Raw genomic sequence first — 20322 nt, 5'->3', positions numbered from 1 at the left:
TAATCACCAGCTCACATGTGTGTTCTAATATTTCCATGCTGATATTAACAGTGGTAATAAATAACAATCTTAAATTGACAGTCTTTACACTAACATTATATCTTAAAATGCAAGTAGCACACTTACATTGTTCCTTAGGTAATATATTAAGCTCCTTCACACCATTCATGGGACCTAATTTCGGACTTGAGGATGGCAGTGTCTTTGGTTTTGATCACCAGATGGAATCCTTTGGGTGGGAGGGATCAAAGAGGGGCCTTCCTTTAATTTGCAAAATAGAATTGTTTTCAGATTCACAGAAAGGGGGGAAGATGTGTTTAACCTCTGCTTTGGAGTAATATTGCTTGAGAACAAAAGACTGATTTTGGAGTTAATGAAGTGGAAAAATAAATAGAATTTGTTTCTTTGCCTCTAAATCAGTTACCTTTTCAGTCATTTAATTCAAGTCTTGCACAGGGTATAAAAATAGAACTTGAATAAATAGGACTTGAATTCTTCCAAGCCTAGTGAAAATACTACTGATGAAAAACTATTAAAAATATAGTAATACAGTAACTTCTGGACACTTAAGCTAATTGGGTTGTGTTTACTATATGCAATCTGTCCCCTTCACAATTGCTGACTGGCTTTACCACAGCCACTGATAGCACTGCATTGGTGCTGCACCTTGTCTCCAAAAAATCAGTGCCTATGCATTTTCTAGTCTCAGAGAATATTATTGCCTGAAGCTGAATTTGGGACAGCCTCTTCCTTCTTGCTCTGTAGTAACCAGATGCCTTTGTTACACTCCTGTGAAACTGTGTCTGTACTATTTTGCCTTAAGTAAATGAGAAGAGATTTTGCTCTAAGTGGCAGCAGCTTCACTTTATTTCACACTAATACGATGGCTCATTTAAAAACGTACAAAATGCTAGAAAAATAAAGCTCACTTTAATCTAGTGGAGTCTCAAATGCTGCCTTCTTATGCCATATCACAGCTTTTGCTAAATACCAGCATTTGAAGCCCTGTCAGCATGTGCTGCCTGCTGGGATGTCAGGTTTGGAGCCCGTGTTTTCACCTGTTATATAATGGCATGTAATTTTAACAGCTGAGTTTATGTAACTGTCGGGAAGCGTATGTGTGCACTGTCATCTGATTCCATTGCATTGGGGCTGCAATACTTGGGAAAGGACTATTTGCACACATTCCACTGCTGTTAAGCACGTCTGATTTCAGCAAAGATAGCTGATTTTGTGGCTTTGAAACTTCAATAAAAGCCATGAATGGATTACAAAGGAAAAGTGAAGGAATACCAGCAGATGCTGGTGAGATGTATAAGGAGGAGAGAGGAATTGCAGATGGTACCATCTGTGCACAGTGTCCCACTGAAGAGAGCAGTCTGAACAGGCTTCCTGAAAGTGAGGAGGAGCTGACGTTATCCTTGGGCTGCTGTCGAATATCCGGGGAGAGATTTTTAGTCTTTTCTGAGCTTGCCTGACTTCAGAAAGGCAGGGATGGAGCTGCAGCCCTGTGCTCTGCAGTCACAGTGGGTCTGCCCCATTCCTTCAGGCACTGATTGTTTCTCATCCTCTGCTGCATTCCCAAACTTTCTTTGGCAGTGTCACTCCTGTGCCCTGTTCCCACAGATCTCCCAGGACTCAGCAGAAGCTGCCAAGTTTTGGGTTGTTCTTGCCTACCTGCTTTAAAATTCTATCTTGATCTTGACAAGTGCAACACTTAATAGTACTACTGAAATATTTACAGAAATTTTATGTTTATTTATTTAAACGTGAAACAAAGGTGGGATTCTGTTAGTTTCCATAGATGTGAGTGTCCCTTGCTTACCTCTGCCAGAGCTGATGGAATTCCACAAGGATCTTGAGGCTTGCCCCTGTTTCTGTTTGGGGTATTTTATGTGATATAAGTGTGGTAGATTTTGATCCATCCAGACCATGAAGAATTCCATGCAATGCCATTTGGGAAAATGATTGATAAAGCTAGAAAATAAAAAATAGATTGACTAATAATAGTCTGTTGAATGAGCTGGTAAAGAATGAACAGTGATGTGGATGGAAATGTGATAGCAGGGAGCTACTAGTGATGTTTCTTGAGAGTGATTCTTGGTCCTAATCTTACAATCAGTTCTGGTACAAAGAGTACACTAAAAACTGATGATGTTGTAAAGTTGGGACATAAAAGATATGCAGAAGGATTAGGTGTCCTTGAAGGCTACAGTAAGAGAAATGGGATGAGTTTCATTAGAAAAACTGCAAAATCACATATTTGGAGAGTAAAATACTCTTGCTGCATTACAGGCTTGTTAAATGAAGGGGCCTGATTGGGGTGAGCAAAATGCTGACATAATGTGGCTGTGAGTAAGGCATGGTACATCTGGGTAAGGGAAGAGGTGAGAGGGCATAAATGCTATGCTTCAAGGCACTAGTAAAGTTTCCTGCATGTGTAATTGGAGAGGCTCAAACTAAAACAGGTGCAGAGGATGAATGGGGAGCCTGGCCTAGAGAGAACCCACTAAGTCTGGCTTAAGTTTACCAGGAGCCCAAGAGCTGCTGTGATTGATGTCTTGGAGGGCACCAGAAGTAAATGACTCTTCCCCTTCTCTGGTATTTCAGCATAAGGGCAGTGTTGGTCCAGGACCAAGTAAACAGGCCATTAATAAATTTAGATGGAAACTAGAGGAAGGTTGCTGACTGAGCTGGGAGACTTTTCTGTTCCTTGTGCTCTTGGAAAGGACAGATCCTAGATCTGCAGGTGTTAAAGGTGGTCTCTGCTTCAGATTTGCTCTGTTTCTTGAGAAAGCTGGTTTATTCTCTGGAAAAGAAGGAGCATATTGGGTGGTCAGTGCCTCTCCTTAGCTCTCTACTGAGCGTAAAATGCTGGGGATATTGCAGGAATGTGTGAGAAAACCGATGTCCAATGGTCTCTCAGTGACTCTGCAGTTTTTGCTTGTGGTAAAACAGTGCTGGTGCTTGAGCTGTGGGGTGAGCAGCTTGGGAGGTGGTTGAGATATATCTCTGCCTGATGGATGCTGCTGACAGTAAGCTTGAAGATCATATTAATAATTTTGTTTCTTAAAACTCTGATTACTGATGAAAGCTGAAACTTTGGACCAGATGGGACAACTGATGTGGTAAAGTATTTTGTAGGAACATACTTCTCACATAATTTTTGCATAAGGTTTGCAATTTCCATTCAGAACAAAGGAGCCACATTCCCAGTAGCAATTTCTCCAGCAATTAGGGCAGTTTTATGAAACTAATCTTTCACAGAAAGCCCAATAGTATGTGGATAAATATTAAAATGGTTTGGTTTCCTCTTGAAAAAAGCACTTATTTTTGAGCTTCCCATCTGGCTTACAAGACATTTGCAGAATAATTTGTGTCAATGTGGCTTTCATGTATTGATCTAAAAATACAAGTGCTAACAACGTCTGTGCTGTCAAGCCCTCTCTGGCTCTTGTGGTTGAGTGAATGGAGCAGCGATCATTTGGCATTCCAGGATGGATTCAGCACTGTCCCTTGGGAAATGAGGAGTTTCAAATGAGATGATAGTTGCACTCAGCAAAGTGAGCTGAAAAAGCCACAATCTGTAGAAGTTTCATAAATGCTGAATAAGTTCTGACTATCCAGTTGGATCTTACACATTGGAATTATTTTAGTGTGTACTACAGAGCAGAGAAAACGATGCTGCTGCTTTTCATTGATGTGTCAGTGTTGAAATAGTTGTGCTTTCACAGTGCAGTCACTCCTGTTTGCAAAATAGTTTTAAAGGTAGCCAGTTAATTTGCAAACACTCATTTTGGAATAATATCCAAGTACTTCAAGGTGACTTAAAAATGTATAATAATTTTTAAAGCACATCATCTGAGAGAATTTATTGCATGCCTTCTCTTTGGGCTTTAAAAGGCATGTGGTTGTTGATGGCCACAGATTGTGTGCACAGTAAAGATGGCACAACCATAACATACCCTGCTCATTAAGAGAGGCAAATTGGTTTGACTTGCCTTCATTTGCAACAAATGGGATCTCTGGATATTGCTTTTATACGACAAACCCCTGCAATTAGTGCATGAATTTGGGCACATAATGTTAATAGCACCAGTACTTGCAAATGGTCCTAATTCTTGAACTGCTTCACTTCTTAGTGATTGAATTGAGGGGCTGAAGTAAGATAGGTCATAAAATGTGATTTTTTTAAACCTTACACCATTTTTCTCTGTTAGCAGTAATGACAGTATTTGCAAGCTTAGTTTTTCATTTGAGGGGGTGGTGGTTTTTTGCAGGGTCTAATAACACGTTTGTGTAAACTGCTTTGGTTATTTCCACATGTTCTGTCTCATGGTGAAGCCAGGCTCATGTTTGTTAATGTCTCTGTAGCTGAATATCCAGGTGTCACTTGAAAATGTGGGGGTTCCAAGTGACCATTGTGATTAAAGATTATCCCATGTAGATGGAATATCCAACTGTCCCTCTTTGGGTTGCTTTAACCCAAAAGCAAAGACATGGAAATTCCCAGTATTGCTTAAAAAATTAAATTAAAGCACACACCCACCCTAAACCTGCTCCTCCTTCCTCTCTGCCCCCTAAACAGAGTCATTTTGTAAGTAAATTTTGGAGTGCTTTTGATTCTTTGAATGAATATAAATGAATTCCTTGCATACCTTTCATAGGCAAAGTTTGCATCACGTTTAACTATAAACTTCCAGCTATAAATTGGTAACAAACTGTCAGTAACTTATTTGTGGAAGCAAAATACTTGTGCTTGATAAAACTAATACCATGAGACTCTTGAACTTGGTAGAGGAAATTTCCATCTCAAGGTTTACAAAGTTTGACTTTGCCTCTGTAGTTTTTCTTGGGCACCATCAGCAATTATTGTGTGTACAGCTCATCAAAAAGCTTGTTACTTCTGCCCCAAGGATGGAACAAGACAAAAGGATGCTGTCTTGGAAAATTTCTCCCTCTGTCACAGAAGATATGTAAATGATCCTATTTTCTATTACTATTCTGTTACTATTTCTATTCAAATTACTATTGTTATCTTGCCATAACTGTGTACAGAATATTGTAGAGTGATCAGCATTTCCAGAATTCTCAGACCAAAGTCTAGACAGAGTGAGGAAATCTCTCTCTCTTGCCTTCTTCCAAAATTCTGGTTTAAAGTGAGGTGCCTGAGCTCAACTGCTGTTTTGATCATAAACAACAAACAACTTGAAACCATTTAAATGTTTGTTTTTCTGAAATCTGGTAACTGTGTCATCAGTGCAGGACTGCACCAGAGCAATATTAATGCAATGTGTTCTGGGTTTTTTTCTTCCAGTGATGCTACAGCCTTTTGACTATGACCCTAATGAGAAAAGTAAACACAAGTTTATGGTTCAGTCTATGTTTGCTCCAGCTGATACTTCAGATATGGAAGCAGTAGTAAGTATTGAAATTAATTAAAATGGATTTCTTTCTAATTGTAGATTTTTGTAAGTCCTTTGGCTGTTGTTTAAGGGCTGTTGTCAAACCATGCTGGAATGGTCCTTGAAATCCTTTTCCAGATTTCCATCTCTCCATGGCAAGGAGTTTTCTGTTATTTTGAGCCCCAGGAATCTTGCACTGAGCGTTGTTGTCTTTGGTTACTTCTTTAGGAAGCTGCTGTTAGTAATGGGATGCCAAGCCATGAAACAGATATTGCAGTTTGTTGCTATATATCCTTCTCTAGAAAAGTCCAGCTTGAACCATATATTCTAAGGATATACAGAATATATTCTGAGTCAGTGGCATCTTTTATATTTTATGCATCTACTCTCAGTCTTGTGTCTTGAGCAGCTCCTTTTGCAAGATGCAAGAGGATTATTTACAAGTATTTTATTTTTCTTTATCCATACCTATGGCTGCTGTGGCTTTGTAAATAAAAGGCTCCTCAGATTCTGTCCTGTGGGTTACAAATGAGAGCAATAGAAATATGTAGGTGCTGGAGCAGAGCAGGACAAAAGACATAAAAGTAAGATGTCATGCTACAGTAAGACAGCCTGCAAAGGAGTAAACCATTATGTCAACTGCTGGCTTTCCTTTAACAGCAAGATTTGCCCCCAGAAGAAGGCACAAGGAAGCTCTGTAGCCTAGCTTTTGTTAGCTTGAGAGAACACTCAGTGGCTATTGAGGACACAATGTGAAAAGGAAAAAGACCATTACTCTAAAAGTGTGTGGCTTGTGTGTGCTATTTAAAAGCAAAAAAACCAACCCAAAAATACTCTACAGTGTCTTTATAATTTGTGTCTTCTTTTGAATAGCTTCTTAAAGCTGGGGCACTCTGCAGGTTAATAATTTCCCTTCTGAAACTGATTTATGGAACAATATTTGTTTAATAGGCTCAAAATAAGATTCCAGTGGGAGAAACAGCAATAGTAATAAAATGTCTGCATCACTAGAAAGATAAGTCAGTCTGCCTTTCTTTCGAGCTCTTTAATTTTTATGAGTTACTTTATACCATGACAAATGTTATTCTGCTGGCAAAGAATGTTTTTTAGTACCTAGATGGGCCTTTCAGTATTCCAGAGCTCTCCAGACCGATACAATTCCTTTTTCTGTAACACTTTGATCAGTTCTCAGTTTTGTTACCACTATCCAGATCTCTTCCTATTCTGGATGAACAGGTGAGACCAGTTATGGGAGTACTGTAAAGCTTTCAACACTTCACAGGCAGCCAAGGAACTTAAAATAGAACTGACTTGAGCCCCAGAAGAGCTGAACTACGATTCAACTATTTAGGATGAGTTAAATACTACTCCAGGTTGCATGGGCTTAGCCATAATTTGTCACCTACTTGAGACAGGCTGAGGAATACCACGCTACCAGGAGGATGGTCAAAGTGAAGAGGAGCACGTGAGAACTCCAGGATATAAGTGTAGACACTTCTTGCTGTTTATTATCACTGAGAATAAATCTTATCACTTCAGGGTTCCAGCTGATACTGAGCAAAGATTTATTACTGCTGATCCCTATTAGAAAGGTTGCAAGGAATCTTGTTTATGGCAGACTCCCCAGCTGAAGGGGAGAGGGAAAGTTATCCCTCTGTATGTAGCACATCTGGTGCTGTTCAGATGTTGATGCTGAAAAATATGGATGTGGAAAAGGAGGGAGAAGAGCAGTCCTGTAGTTCATTCCAGCTGGGGAGAAAAGCTCATGTGAAATTTGAAAAGTTTGAATATGAACTCCACCGTGCAGAGAGTTGAGAGCTCACTCTGATTTATCTGGGGGCTTGTTGTCTTTCCCTTCCTTTGAATTCACCCCTCCTTTTACTATTTTTTTTTCTTCTTTTTAAGCAGGCTCATAATTCCCCCTGTCTCTGCTAATTACTCTGACACAGCTCCCAGTTCTCTCATAAATTACCTGTGGAAGTTTCAGACTATTTAGAATTATTTGCTGCATAGTATCTGGTCTGTCTTTATGATACCACTCAGTTATGTTTTTGATCTCATTTTTCATCCTGTATATGGTTAATGGTAGTGTGATAAACACCTGTGGGTTCTTTGTGAGTGAAATGATGTGAATTGTTTACATAATGCACTGCATTTCCAATCTGCCTGATTGTACTAATATGTTTAATATGAAATTAATATTAACTTATTCCAGTGGAAAGAAGCAAAACCGGAAGAACTCATGGATTCGAAACTTAGGTGTGTGTTTGAGCTACCAGCAGAAAATGATAAGCCTGTGAGTATTTTCAGATGCATATTGAGTGACTTAATACCACAGTAAATCCTGTAAAATGGCATGTTTGTACAGACAGCTATATAAGCACAAGACAGAACCCTCAGTTTCACTGCCTGGATAGCATCACCCTTTAAAAACACAATGTAAACTATTTAAAATCTAGATAATCCTTGGTATAACTAGCAGCCAGTTTGAATTTGGTAAGTGCAACAGTAGCACAAAGCAATTTTTTAGTATATCTGTTTTAATTTAGCAAAAGGTCACAGGATGAAGAATACTTAAGAAAAAATTTAAGATGCTGATCATGAAGCTCAGAGTTTATGCTGAAGCAGTTATAACCATCAGCAGTATAAACTTGCCTGTCCAACACTTCTTGGTACACCTCTGATTTTGTCAAGTAAATTGATAGAAAGCTGATGAGGAAAACACATGCAGTTAGGAATTATATTGAAATTATCAGCTATAATATTGTTGGATTGTTTCTTATTAAGATAATAGACACACTAATTTGTAATGGAAATATGTATGGTCCAGTATATAAAACTGATAAAGGATTGAATAAACTGAAGAATGCTTCCTAGTGTGCAGGTACTAAAGGCACAGTTGTTCTACCTTGCACTGAACAGTCTGTGATTAGGATTATGTAATTGTTTGGGTGGGGAGGGGTTTGTTTCCATGAGAGACCCTTTCTGAAGTGCAGAGCATGGAGAAGATCCAAAGGCCAGGAGAGGGAGCAGGGTTTGGAGGTCTGAACCTGGTTTCCCAGCTTGGATTGCAAATTCCTCCATCCCCACAGAAACACAGAGGTGAGGAGAGGAGAGTGAAGGAGGAGGGAGCTCCAGCACTGTCCTGGCTCCTGCAGTAGCTGCTTGTGCTGTGCCTGGAGAGGGAAGGGTGAGGAGACCATGGGTTTTAGGGACATTTCTGTATGTGCTGGGTCTGAAAAGTCAGGGTCATTCTGTCTTCACTTATTGCTGCTGATCTGGTGTTTTCTGGGATAGCAGTAAAGTTTCAGAAAGCAAAATGTTGTTTATTTCTTTTGATACAGGCACGTGTCAGGTGTGCACAGCCAATTTTACCTGATTCTCCTCCTTTATATCAGGTGTGTGGTGTGGTGTTAATAACTAACCAAAAATCCCTCTATCCTTTTTTAACAGCATGACATAGAAATAAATAAAATTGTATCCACAACTGCAACAAAGACAGATTCCTCTGTAATGTCTAAATCAATAAGTTCTCCTTTGGATGACTCTGAAGTTAAGAAAGTAATGGAAGACTATAAGAGGCTTCAAGTAGAAGTTCAGAGGTTACGGGAGGAGAATAAACAGTTTAAGGTAAAGATTGCTGTTGTTTTCTTTTCAGATTTACCCCTTTCCTGAAAAAGAAGCTTCCATCTTAAAGGTTTGGTTACCTGACCTTAGCACAATATTTTAATACTGTCTATAAAGTAAAAGATAATTCAGGTTTCTTTGTAAACTCTGAGAAGGTGCTGAAATCAATGGTTCCTTTGAAAGGAGGCACAAGTCATGCAGTCACAGAAGGTGATTGGGTAGCAACCCAGAGCACTGAATTCCCCCTCTTTTTTTCTTTTCCCACCTAATTTCTCAGTCTGAATTAAGCATTCAGTGTTGGACTTGGCCCCATCTCCCAAACCGATGGGAGCTTGAGGGCAGTGTTGTGCAAATACTGAGTGTTTCAGTAATTGCACCTGTAATGTGCTGCTGAAATGGCCAAATTAAGACAGATGAATGGGAAATGGGCTTCCTGTCATATGCAGCACATGGCTGGGAAAACCAGTAATTGAGAAGCCTTTATCACTCTGCTGAAAAATTCTTTTTAGGGTAGTTTGATTTGCTCTAAGTGTCTACTTCCATAGATATCAGCACCAAGGAAAGTGTGGATGCTGTGACTCTTGCAGCCCAGTGAAAGGAGCTCTGTTCTCTCAGCTCTGATGCTGCTTGGCTGGCTGATGCATGAAGGAATTCTTGAAAACAGTTTTGTTTTGCACAGAAATAATATGTGTACATAACAGATATGACCCTAATTTCTCCTTGTGTTCTTGTTTTGCCAGCGACTCAGTACTCTTAAGTTCTGTATGATTTTATTTAATTTATTTGCAAATCAGTCTTGAATAAACACTCTACAGGAGCTATCTAGAATTGAGCTGATGTCTTACAGTAACGTCCTCGATGGGTGAGCTCTTTGTTCCCTTTGTGGAGTGTTGAAAACATCTGTAAAACATCAGAAAGTAATGCTAAATCACTGCCTGCTACCAGGTGCTGTCAGTGTCAGGCTGTGGTCACTGTCAGAAGGAAATTAAAATATTTAAAATTACAATTTTTTGTTTCTATACAAAGTGTGTTGTATGTGAACAACATTTTGTTGTTTACAAAAGTCAGTTGTCCCCATTCAGAATAGGAGCAGCAGTGAGTATTGGGTAGCCTGTGGCTTTCAGTGAGTTAATAAATAAATTTTTAATAAAAAAATAAGTTCACCTTGAGATCATGTAGATGCCCCTTTAAATTCAAAAGTGAGAAACACTGACATACCCTGAGCCCTTTGAACTTCACTTATCTGACAATTTTTAAGGCTGCAGTAACTTTCATTACAATTTTGTTTCTTGAGTATTTTTTTAAGTATAGACTGGAGACTTTTGCTTTGGTGCCTTACACTTTTGCACTGTAATACTGTATCACGTTAAAAAGTCTAACACTGCTGCTTCAGCTGGACACAAATTGAGTCACAAGACTCATTTGCCCCTCTCCTGAGTGTGTGTGTGTGTGACTGGAGTGTGCTAACACACAGCTGTGCTGCACAACACATCAGGGAGAGATGAGAGATGTGACAGGAGCATCATCCCCACTTGAAATGAGAACATCTGCTGGTGTTACATTGTTTTATCTGTTGTCTCATCTTTAAATCTAGGTGAGCTGCCAAAGCCCGATCAAGAAAATATCCTAATTATTGCCATTAGGTCCATGTCAAAATGTCAGCATTAATATGATGGGGGAAACTGATTTCCCTTCAAGGGCTGGGAAGATCTGCTTGTGACATCTGACATGGGGAATGAGGAGTGTAATTGCCTTAAATGTGCAACTTCATCTTAGTTATACTGAGAAACATTTTCCCCAACAGCACCTTACTTGCTTACAGAGCAAGAAAAGCACCTTCATGGCATTTGCTCCATCATTTTTGAGAAGTTCTGGAGCCGTCTCTGGACTCTGGACAGTTCTTGCAGAGTTCCTCAGCACTTCCCCACTCCCTTAGCAGGACAAAACTTCCAAGAGTGTGTGGCTTTCCTCTGCTGCCTCTCTACCCTTCTTTCTCAGGGTTATTCAGGAAACAGACCTCTAACTTAGCTGCAAATTCACTTTCACCTATTCTGTAACACCCACCTCAATAAATATGAGAAGGGTGAATATTTAAAGCTTTTTTCTTTGTAGAAACAATCAATATCTCTTCCTTTAGGAAGAAGATGGACTGCGGATGAGGAAGATACTACCCCCAACAAACAGCCCAATATCTCCTTCTGCAGCTGCTGTCAAGGACGAAGGGCTCAGCTCCAGACTACTTGCTTTGGTGGTTTTGTTCTTTGTCTTTGGTGTAATTATAGGAAAAATAGCCTTGTAGAGGCAGCATGCTGGAAATTGTAAATTGGTTTGATGGTTCTGCCATATCATTGGATTAAATTTATTCATAACAATGTTTAAAAAAAAAAAATTAATGTATGACATCTCACAGGTCTTGCCTTTAAATTACCCCTGCACAAATACTATGTAACATAATCTAGAAAGTTCAAAATGTACGGTGAGGGAATGAATGAAAGAGAATATGCTTCAGTGATGAAGGGGGGAGAAAATCCTGATTTAACACTACAATGGAATATTGTATATGTCATTTTAAACATTCTTAGACCCTGGTACATGTTGCTGGATTACCTCTTTTTAAAAAAAAAAAAGAAAAAAAAAAGGAAAACTAGAAAAACCTCTTCCTCCAGTGCTGGAGCTGGCCCTAGGGATGTTTGGAGCTGGGTTAGGCAGGAGGTGTTGATAATTTCTGTAAAATATGTTAAGCCACCATTCTGCTCATGAATTTAACAGTTTCTGTCAGTGTCTTCAACTCTGTGCAAGTTACCAATTTCTTGGCACTTAAATGAGTAGTGAGAAGCTGCAAAGCCTTGTCTGTGGCAGCACTGAGGGAGCTGGGCAGCACCAAGGGGCTCGTTCAGAATAAAGGTCAATGCCTTGTTCTCACCAAGGGACCAAGCTACATTGCTGTTGGTTCATTTAGTTGAATTAAAATGTTATTCAGAGATGTTTAATGCATATTTGACTTATTTAATGTATTTCATCTCATGTTTCCTTATTGTCACGAAAATTGACTAATACTTTGTGGTATGAAAAGGCTCCTGTTCAAAGCCAGTGACGAGAACTAAAAATTTGCTGCTGTAGTGATGCAAGATTCTTCTGCCTCCTGGTGTTTTGGGCACTACACAATTGTTGGGAGTTTTGATCATCTGAGCATTGGGGAAACAGTGGTCAGGAAACTGTTTTTGTATGTAAATAAGTCTATCTAGGGGAAAAAACAAAAATATTAGTAGTAAACTAGTCCTATGCCGTAAAAAGACCAATCTTGTTTGACTATGTAGCATCTTAAAAAAAAAAAAGAAAAAAAAAGAAAAGAAAAATTAAATAAAGCCCCCAAATTAATGTTTCCTTTGTTACTTTTGTCCTGTTCTCACAGTTTTAGAGGTGGGGAGGAAACAGCGTTCTCTTGTCAGCTTTGTTCATGGCATAAGGAAACTTGCAGTCTTATTCCAGGGTGAATTTCTTTTTTTCCAGAGTAATTTTAAAATCAAACCAAACCACCCCATCGTGAGCCTGACACAAAAGTTGTTCAGAGTACAAGGTAACATCCCTCTTTCCAGGTTAGTTTGGTTCAGGAGTTCAGACACTTGACAGCATCTTCAGAATAAGGTGATTTTGTTTCTAAGCTGCTTTTACCACAAGATGTATAAACAAACTCTGTGTTATTAACACAATGGATTCAGTAGATGAAACAGTTTTTGAGCAGGTAAATTCACATCTGTTCTTAAAAGGTAGACCCAAAAACATTCAGTGGCAAAATTTTTTTGAAGCATATTACAAGATGAAGCTGTGTCTTTTAAAAATGACTTCTGTCATTCCTTCCCTATCCCTGGGATTCTGTGAGAAAGCTGTTGGGGCTGCAGCGTGTTTGCTGCACTCCTTGACCTTTATGTTTGCCCCACTTGTGTCTCAAGGGCTTCCTCCTCTGCAAGTGCAAATAAATTAAATTTTATCTGAGGCTTAAGAAGTAAATAGGAGGAAAACCCTCCCATAACTTTGTGTTCAGCTTATGAACATGAGTCTGGAAGTATTTCTAGGAGATTCAGTAGAAAGGAGAGGTGGATTTTTAGCATTTTAATGTGCTGGTGCCTTGTCTGCTCAGAGGGAAGGGACAGAGCCACTGCAGCCTGGCTGCAGAGGGCAGGGCAGGTGGGAGATGAGCTGGAAAGGACAAAGCAGGGAGTTTATGGGGCAAATTGGGCAGAAATGATCAAGAATAAGATACGGCCTGGACAGTAGAAGCTGAAGAAAACTTTCTAATGAAGCATTCTTTTCAGAAAGACAAGGTTGTGAGTGATACTGCAAAATTCATTTTCATGGCTTTGAAGACTATATTGGAGAAAACCTTTGCTGAAGGGAGACTGAGATATGAAGTAGGTTTTTTTAAGTGGCTGTAAATATCTTGTTCTCTTATCAGAATTTCTGATTCACTTTGAAAAAAAAGTAAGTTTTTTGAGAGTCCTTTGTTCTGCTTTAAAATAGCCTAGAAGAGGTTGGTATAAAAAAAAAAAATCACTGTCTTTGCAGGATAAAGGGGGAGAATTAAAGGTTTAAACTGGTCTCCAGAGGATATCTGGAGTAATGTTCCAGGCAGGTTTTACCCCAGTGTAAGCTACCACAGCTGCCTTTGCTGGCCCAGGGCAAAGCCAGCAGCAACTCTGTCCTCCCCCAGTGCTCAGCAGTCACTTCTTGATGATCTGTGCCAGCCTGGAATTGTAGATCCTTCATGAGCAAAGTTGTTCCTGGTGTTTGTGCTCCAGGATCATGAAGAGGTCCCAAAAAACCCTCTCATGCTTTTCCAGATTCCTTTCAAACACTGATCAAGGAGACCAGGAGAGGATTTCAGTGTTGGTAATATCCATAGCCTGCAGCTGGGCTGACCCACACCATTAGTCCTAAACAAAACTCTTAAATCAACTGCTTGTATTTTGGAATTTAACAAAATCCTGCAGTTTTCCCTCACAATTTTTGACAAGAGCCTGAACACAGTAGCCCTGAATTGTCTGGGTAATGCTTTGCTTTGCTGAGCTTGAAATAAAATGACTGAGCAGGGGAATTCTCACTCCCTGTTTGACCAAACCCTTCTTTCATAAGCAGTAGAGAGAAATCTTAAGGAATTTTTTTCTTCTAAGGTTCCTAAAAGGCCAGTTTGTAGATAGAGTGCAAATATAGATTGGATGGATATTCTTAAGCCACCTGGCTCTTTTTGTAAGTTGTTCCTTTCATGGCAACACAAGAGCAAATGTTCTGATGAAGTATTCACAGGAAGTGAATTATTCTGAAGGACATTGTACATCTTAGGAAGTTGTGCACAAAATGTAGAGTTTCTAAATAAGATTATTGTCTGGGGTCCTCACACAACATCAGATACTAGAAACCTGTGATTGATTCATGGTAGTAGAAATCAAGTTATTACTAATCTAATTATTGTCCTTGCTGTTACTTTAAGATGATCACTTGCACATTTATTGTTGATTTTTGTAACACCCAGTAGAGGCTGCTTGGTGCACTCTTCGGGCAAATTTGGGATAAACAGATACCTGAAATGTCTTGAAGCTTAGTGCTGAGAAATGAATGGAAAATGGTTTCTTCTATTTTTATGTAGTTCTCCACTTCTTAAAGCAAATACTCCGTGCATGAATGATCATAACTATTGCTGTGCATTGGCAGTTGCCAGCTGGGAATGCACAGCTGGAACAGCTGCATGTGCAAGCCAGGACCAACTCAGGTTACTGGGGAGTAGCCTGGGGGCTGAAGAGCAAGATCATGTCATGTTGTTATGTTGATGGGGATTGATGTACCATAATGTCATTTTCTAAAAATACAGGATTGTAAAGCTCGATGGTGGTGTTACTTTTTCCTCCTGAAATGCTGTTAGTGGGATAAAGTTGGAACTTCACTTTGCAATTCACTAGAATTTCTTTTCATCAATAAACTATGAAGGGTTTGTATCTGCTGCACATGTGAACTTGCAATTCTTGTCAGCAATTTTGCATCGTGGTGTGCACAAGGAGTGGATCATTTATGTCTTGACATACTTGATGTTGCATTGCCCAGTGGAAGAAAACTGCCATCCCTTTTCTTCAGAAAATGGCACTTCTGCCCCTTCAGTGGAATGTCTTTAATTTTCAGGCACAATGGCTTCACTGTAGTGCTCTCAAGTTTGAAACTTTATTTCTCTTGCCCTGTGTGATGTCCTGAAATTCCATATCCTGAGTTCTGTTTTCTATATAAAGTAAACAAGGAAAAAAGCAGCGCCAAAAATCCCTCTGTTTGAAATTAAAGCCCCTGTAAAATAACACTGAACGCTCCTGCTTGTTGTGGCTGGGTCACAGCTGCACTGGTGCTGCACTGGTGCTGCACTGGTGCTGCACAGGGCCTGGAGAGCCACTGTGCCATGGTTTGGGAATGAGGGAGCATCCATGGCCCAAGTGAGCGAGTTGAGAAGTGACAGGTGGTGAGTGAAATTCACTTGATGTGTTCAGGATGTTGAGAAGATGTGCTTCACAGAACAAAGTAATTGTGTTTTCACTGCTCAAATCTGCTTAACTATAAAAGTTGGTTGATTAATGGGTTGAGTTTTTTTACTGGATAAATGAAGATTATTTTTAAAGTAACACAAGTGAGAGCCAGCCAGGAATCTTGCACGTGATACTCCAATGAGCACGCACCTGCACACTTGCCGAGTGACTGTGTGCCTGTCACTCACTGCCATTTCCTGAGGCTTCAGTTCCTCTTCAATAATTAATTTCACATTTGTGCTTGAAGAGCAAAACTTGGAAACCTTTAATAAACTTCCATGTAGATCTCTTTGCCTCCCAATCCAGGTCAGAGTTTGTCCTGAAGCCTCTGCGAGAGTGAAAAGTACAAAAGGGATGCAGGCTCTGTGAGCACAGAAACAAGGCTGCTTTTCCTTGGAGTAAACCTGAACTTTGGCTCTTTCCTCCTGTGATCTGTCATTAGAAAATGGCCTTTCCCAGAGAGCAAAACAAAAGAAGTTAAGAAAACAAATGAATTAAGAAGAATTAATTGAAGCTGTGTATTATAAGTTGACATTACACATCTGGCATTTCTGTTTATGTTTCTGCATTGGTACATTTCATTCTGATTTAATAAGTTCCTAATTTTGTGGGGTTTATTTCAAGATTCTGAAGTGCCTATGAAGAACAGCCCGTAGTAAAGTATTGTTCCCAGTTTAGCTGTACTTCATTTTTTTAATCAAATCTTTTTCTTTAGTGGATAAACTCACAAGATTAGAAAAGCCTCTTGAACTCCCTTATGTTTAGTTTGGCAAATGTCCCACACACAATTACCCACAGAGAGCTACTTTTAAAAGACCTTTATTAAGGCTGTACAAAGTCAAGCACTCAGGAGTTAGGAAATGGCAGAACCAGGTTTGTGCACTGAGTTTGGGGAGTACATTGCAGTGTCTGATCATTTCAGTGATTAAAAGTGAGCTGAAGCTGCTCAGAAATTGTCCAAATCTGTCCAGCTTTGTGTGCCTGGACTTGGAGAACCCTAATTTCTCTTAACTTTCATATAAATAGGTTTTTAAAACGTGAGCTTCCACCATGGCACGTGGGTGTCAGGGGAATTCTTTGTGTTCCATGTGTGGATCCCCATTCTTGACCTGAGCTCCTGGCGTGGTGGGGAGGAACTCGGAGCTGAAGCAGCAATTTCTGTTTCCACATTTCACTGGGAGGCCACACACAAGTGTGATTGGAGCCAGGAATCTCTGCCTCAGTGCTGAGCCCAAAGGAGCATTTCTGTGGGGGCTGGAGGCTCTGCTGCCCAATCTCCCTGCTGCTCTGTTCTGCCTGAGCTGTCAAATCTCACTCCATTCCCTCCCTCAGTGCTTTGGTCCAAGCCAAGTCATCCTTGTTCCTTCACTGCTCCTTGGCACAGAAAGGCCTGTTCAGCTGAGCATCTTTAAATGCTGTTCTTCCCTGCTGCCTCCTTTCCATCTGGGTCTCTTTATTCCCATCACCCTCCCAGGCTTGCTCTTCCTTGCCCGCCTGTCCCAGAAGAGGCCCAGGGAGCCCTGGCTGCCCCAGGCTGCCTGGCAGGGCTCTCTCTCCCTTGGCATGGAGATCTGACTGCTCCTGGATGCCTTTCCCCATCCCACACAGCCACTCACCTCCTGATTCCTCTTTTCTTCCTCATCACTCTTTGTGGAGTTTGGAGCAATGAGTCTTGTCACCCATGTCCTTTCTGCCTCCAGCTTCCTCCTGCTGCTCCAGTGCTGTGCATTTATTTATTCCATGTGGAGTGTTTCTCAAACAAACCAGTAGCACAGTGCTGTTAATGTATCCAAAAGTGCTTCAGATTTATTTCATTTTATCCAGGAAATCTAGAATGCATAAATGCATTCCAAGGTATTTTAAACAGGGAGGAATGAAGGTGGTTAATTGGAAAAATAAGTTACTGTTAATTGAGCTGTGTGTCAGACCCAGGACTGTTTGTCTGGCAGACTTGGCTCACACTTTAAACTTCTGCACCTGCTAAAGAAGCAGAAAATTGGAAAGGCAGCTTGTCTGAGGAGATTGTGATATTAAAGAAGGTACTGAAGGCTCAGTCTCAGTGCAGGAAGCCAGAAAATTGTTTGAGACTTTGGAAATTAGTTTATTTTTGCTTTTTGGAGTGGTTAAAAAAAGATTGATCTTTGAAAAAAAGTATTCTAAGAGAAGTGAATGTGGAAGAGTTTACTAAGACCCACGTGTGTTTCCATCAACTTCCAGCACACATTGGCTTGGGTTTCCTTCACAGGGACAGTAAAAAGGTATTTATTTGTTTTGTAGTAGAAAGCAACCCTATAGTCAGGATTAAAGCTCCTGGTCTATGTCCTAGACCTGTTCTGATGCAGTGTTAGACATGAAAGATGAAATTATTTGGGTTTGTCTTGTTTATGCCAGATAATGATAAATGAATGTCAGAACTGAGGTTGGGATCCTGATTGCAGTGGAGCTCAGCAGACAGCCATGTGAGCTGCTAATAGATGTAATTGGTGCTTCAAAAGGGCATAGCTGAGCAAATCTCATATCAGAACTGAAAGCACAGAGGAAATTAGATGAAAAACTGAAGTAGAATTGACAGTTTTCTAACTGAAAGGTATTAAATGGCCAAAAAAACAATAATTTTGCAATTGAGAAGGGGGACAACTTTGGCTAACTGCCCATCCTGCTTCAGTGATGAAATGAGGGGAAAAATTAGATGGAAAGTAATATAAAACAAATAAGAAAAAGGGAAGCAGACAGCAATCCATTCAAAATGGGAGTTGGGAAATGTAGAAAATAAGGAAAGCACAACCCAAAGGAAAAGAAAAATGTGGGCTGGAGTGCTTGGAAAGGGTGATGAGGACTGAAGTTCAGAGGAAGTTGCAATAGGGTAACAGTAAGAAGTGTTAATAAAAATAGGAGATAAAACCTAGGGGTGATGTAATAGAACTGGAAAGGTGATATCATTCCTTAGCAATGCTCAGGATTAAAAATATAGAGTTTTTAATTCAGTAATTTTGATCAGTGTTGGCAAGGGAGGAGCCTGGGGCAGTGTCTGAGCTGCTGCTGGGGGTGGTCAGTGGGTCAGGACAGTGGGACCCCCTGGAAAGGGATGGAAGAGGAGATGGATGTTCCTGACAGAGCTTGGTGTAAGTCCTTTCATTGTGTCTTTTGGGTTTCAGTTCTCTTTGGGATCAGAGTGAGCTGGGTCTGTCAGGGCCCTGCAGAGCTCCGTGTTCCCTGACAATCACACACTGCTGCACTTCAAAGAGAACCACAACGAAATGGGGATGCCCAAAGAAGGGGTCTGGGGGACCTGGAGGTTCAGTGGTTCCAGAGCACTGAGGAACACAGGGACAAAATCACAACTGATAAAACATAACAAAAATATCCATAGCCAGGACCAGAATGAATAACAGCTCCATGTACGTTCCCAGTGCAGTCCCAGAGTAAAAGCCTAATGAATACGAATGTGTTCTTGTTTTTAATTACTGTTAGCTGTAAGTGATTATCCTTCTATATGTCTCAGCTGGGAGAGCTGGGAATTTTGGATGCAATTTGGATATTTACATTCTACAAGAGAAGCTGAGTAATTGGAATGGATGCAAAAAAAAAATAAAAAAATACTCAGAAATTACTGGTGGAGTGTGAAAATGCCTTAGAGAGGGTGAGAGAAAACTCAGTTGGCTGAGTTTTTCTACCAGAATTGAGACTGTCTTGATTACAGTGCACTAGTCCCTTCACAGGCAGAAAATACTGCTCACTACAGCTCTCTGATCCTAAAAAGCAACACAGGAATCACCAACTGGCAGTCAAAGCCAGGCAAATTCAAATTGGGAAAAGGCACAAATTCTTAAGAGAGAATAACTGTGTAATTTAGGAACGTGTCTTCAAAAACTGTGAACAGAACAATAAAAGTTATGATATTTATGCAAATAGCTCTTTCATGGGTTTTTTTCCTCTCAGAGGTGTACTTAGAGGGGGGAAGAGGAGGCTCCTGATGAGGTTTCACAGGGAAGTTCAGCCAGCAGAGCAGTGGGGCACTGGTGCTGCTGGGGCCAGTGGTGCCTGAGCTGCTGCAGGGCAGAGCTTTCCCCAGGGCTTGTTGCTAACATTGCATAAGTGTGTGATGGTGTTTCACATCATGTTAATCCCATCCCCACCTGGAAAGGATCTGTGCCCTTGTAAGAACTTTTACACCAAGCAGGACCTGGACACTTGTTGAGTTTAATTCATTTCCATGGTGTGTAAATGAAAGTATCTGCACACAAACGTGATTCATGGGGGTAAATGTAGGGCAGGAATTACCTTACATTGCCTTGTCCCTCCTCTACCCACACTCCAAAGGCAGCACAAGGCTGTTCCCTGTTCCTGCCATGGGCATCTGTGTCCTGCAGAATGGGTACCTGTGCTGATGGGAGCCACTGGAGCCTTTCCTGGGCTGTGGTGAGCACAGTGATGGGAAGCTCCTGAAGGAAAAGTTCTGCCAGTGCATGGCTCACAGGAGGTGCAGCTGAGCTGCTCAGGACTTGCCCCAGTTCACAGCATCCTAATGGAAACATCCCCAAGGAGACACCACCTTCTCTGAGCCATGGATCTCCATGCAGCAGCAGGGAACAAAGCACAACCAACAAGACTGGAAATAAGATTTGCCTGCTGAAGTCTCCAGGGATTAGGGAGAGAACCCAAGGCAAAGCAGCCAAGCCTGGCCCTTTCATGTATCACCCTTAGGTAGAGCTGTTTATGTGCATGACTAATAT

At 40.6% G+C, this 20322-nt stretch overlaps 1 protein-coding gene across 2 annotated transcripts in view; it reads left to right on the top strand.

Moving 5' to 3' along the window:
* VAPB (VAMP associated protein B and C) overlaps nt 1-15030 on the top strand; it is a 33046-nt gene extending 18016 nt beyond the window's left edge. The window contains exons 3-7 of one of the 2 annotated variants that reach the window (XM_033519020.1): nt 5318-5421; nt 7621-7701; nt 8750-8803; nt 9064-9102; nt 11170-15030. In XM_033519020.1, coding sequence (XP_033374911.1) covers nt 5318-5421; nt 7621-7701; nt 8750-8803; nt 9064-9102; nt 11170-11331 — 440 coding nt within the window. In that variant the 3' untranslated portion in view covers nt 11332-15030. Of the gene's footprint in view, nt 1-5317; nt 5422-7620; nt 7702-8749; nt 8804-8858; nt 9036-9063; nt 9103-11169 lie in introns of both variants that reach the window. The other variant, XM_015647483.3, reaches the window with a different exon arrangement.
* Nucleotides 15031-20322: the final 5292 nt, after the last annotated feature.

The sequence above is a fragment of the Parus major genome, chromosome 20 (assembly GCF_001522545.3).
Source record: "Parus major isolate Abel chromosome 20, Parus_major1.1, whole genome shotgun sequence".
Lineage (NCBI taxonomy): Eukaryota > Metazoa > Chordata > Aves > Passeriformes > Paridae > Parus > Parus major.
Note: the sequence above shows the minus strand (reverse complement) of the source record. Positions and strands in the feature narration are given on the sequence as shown.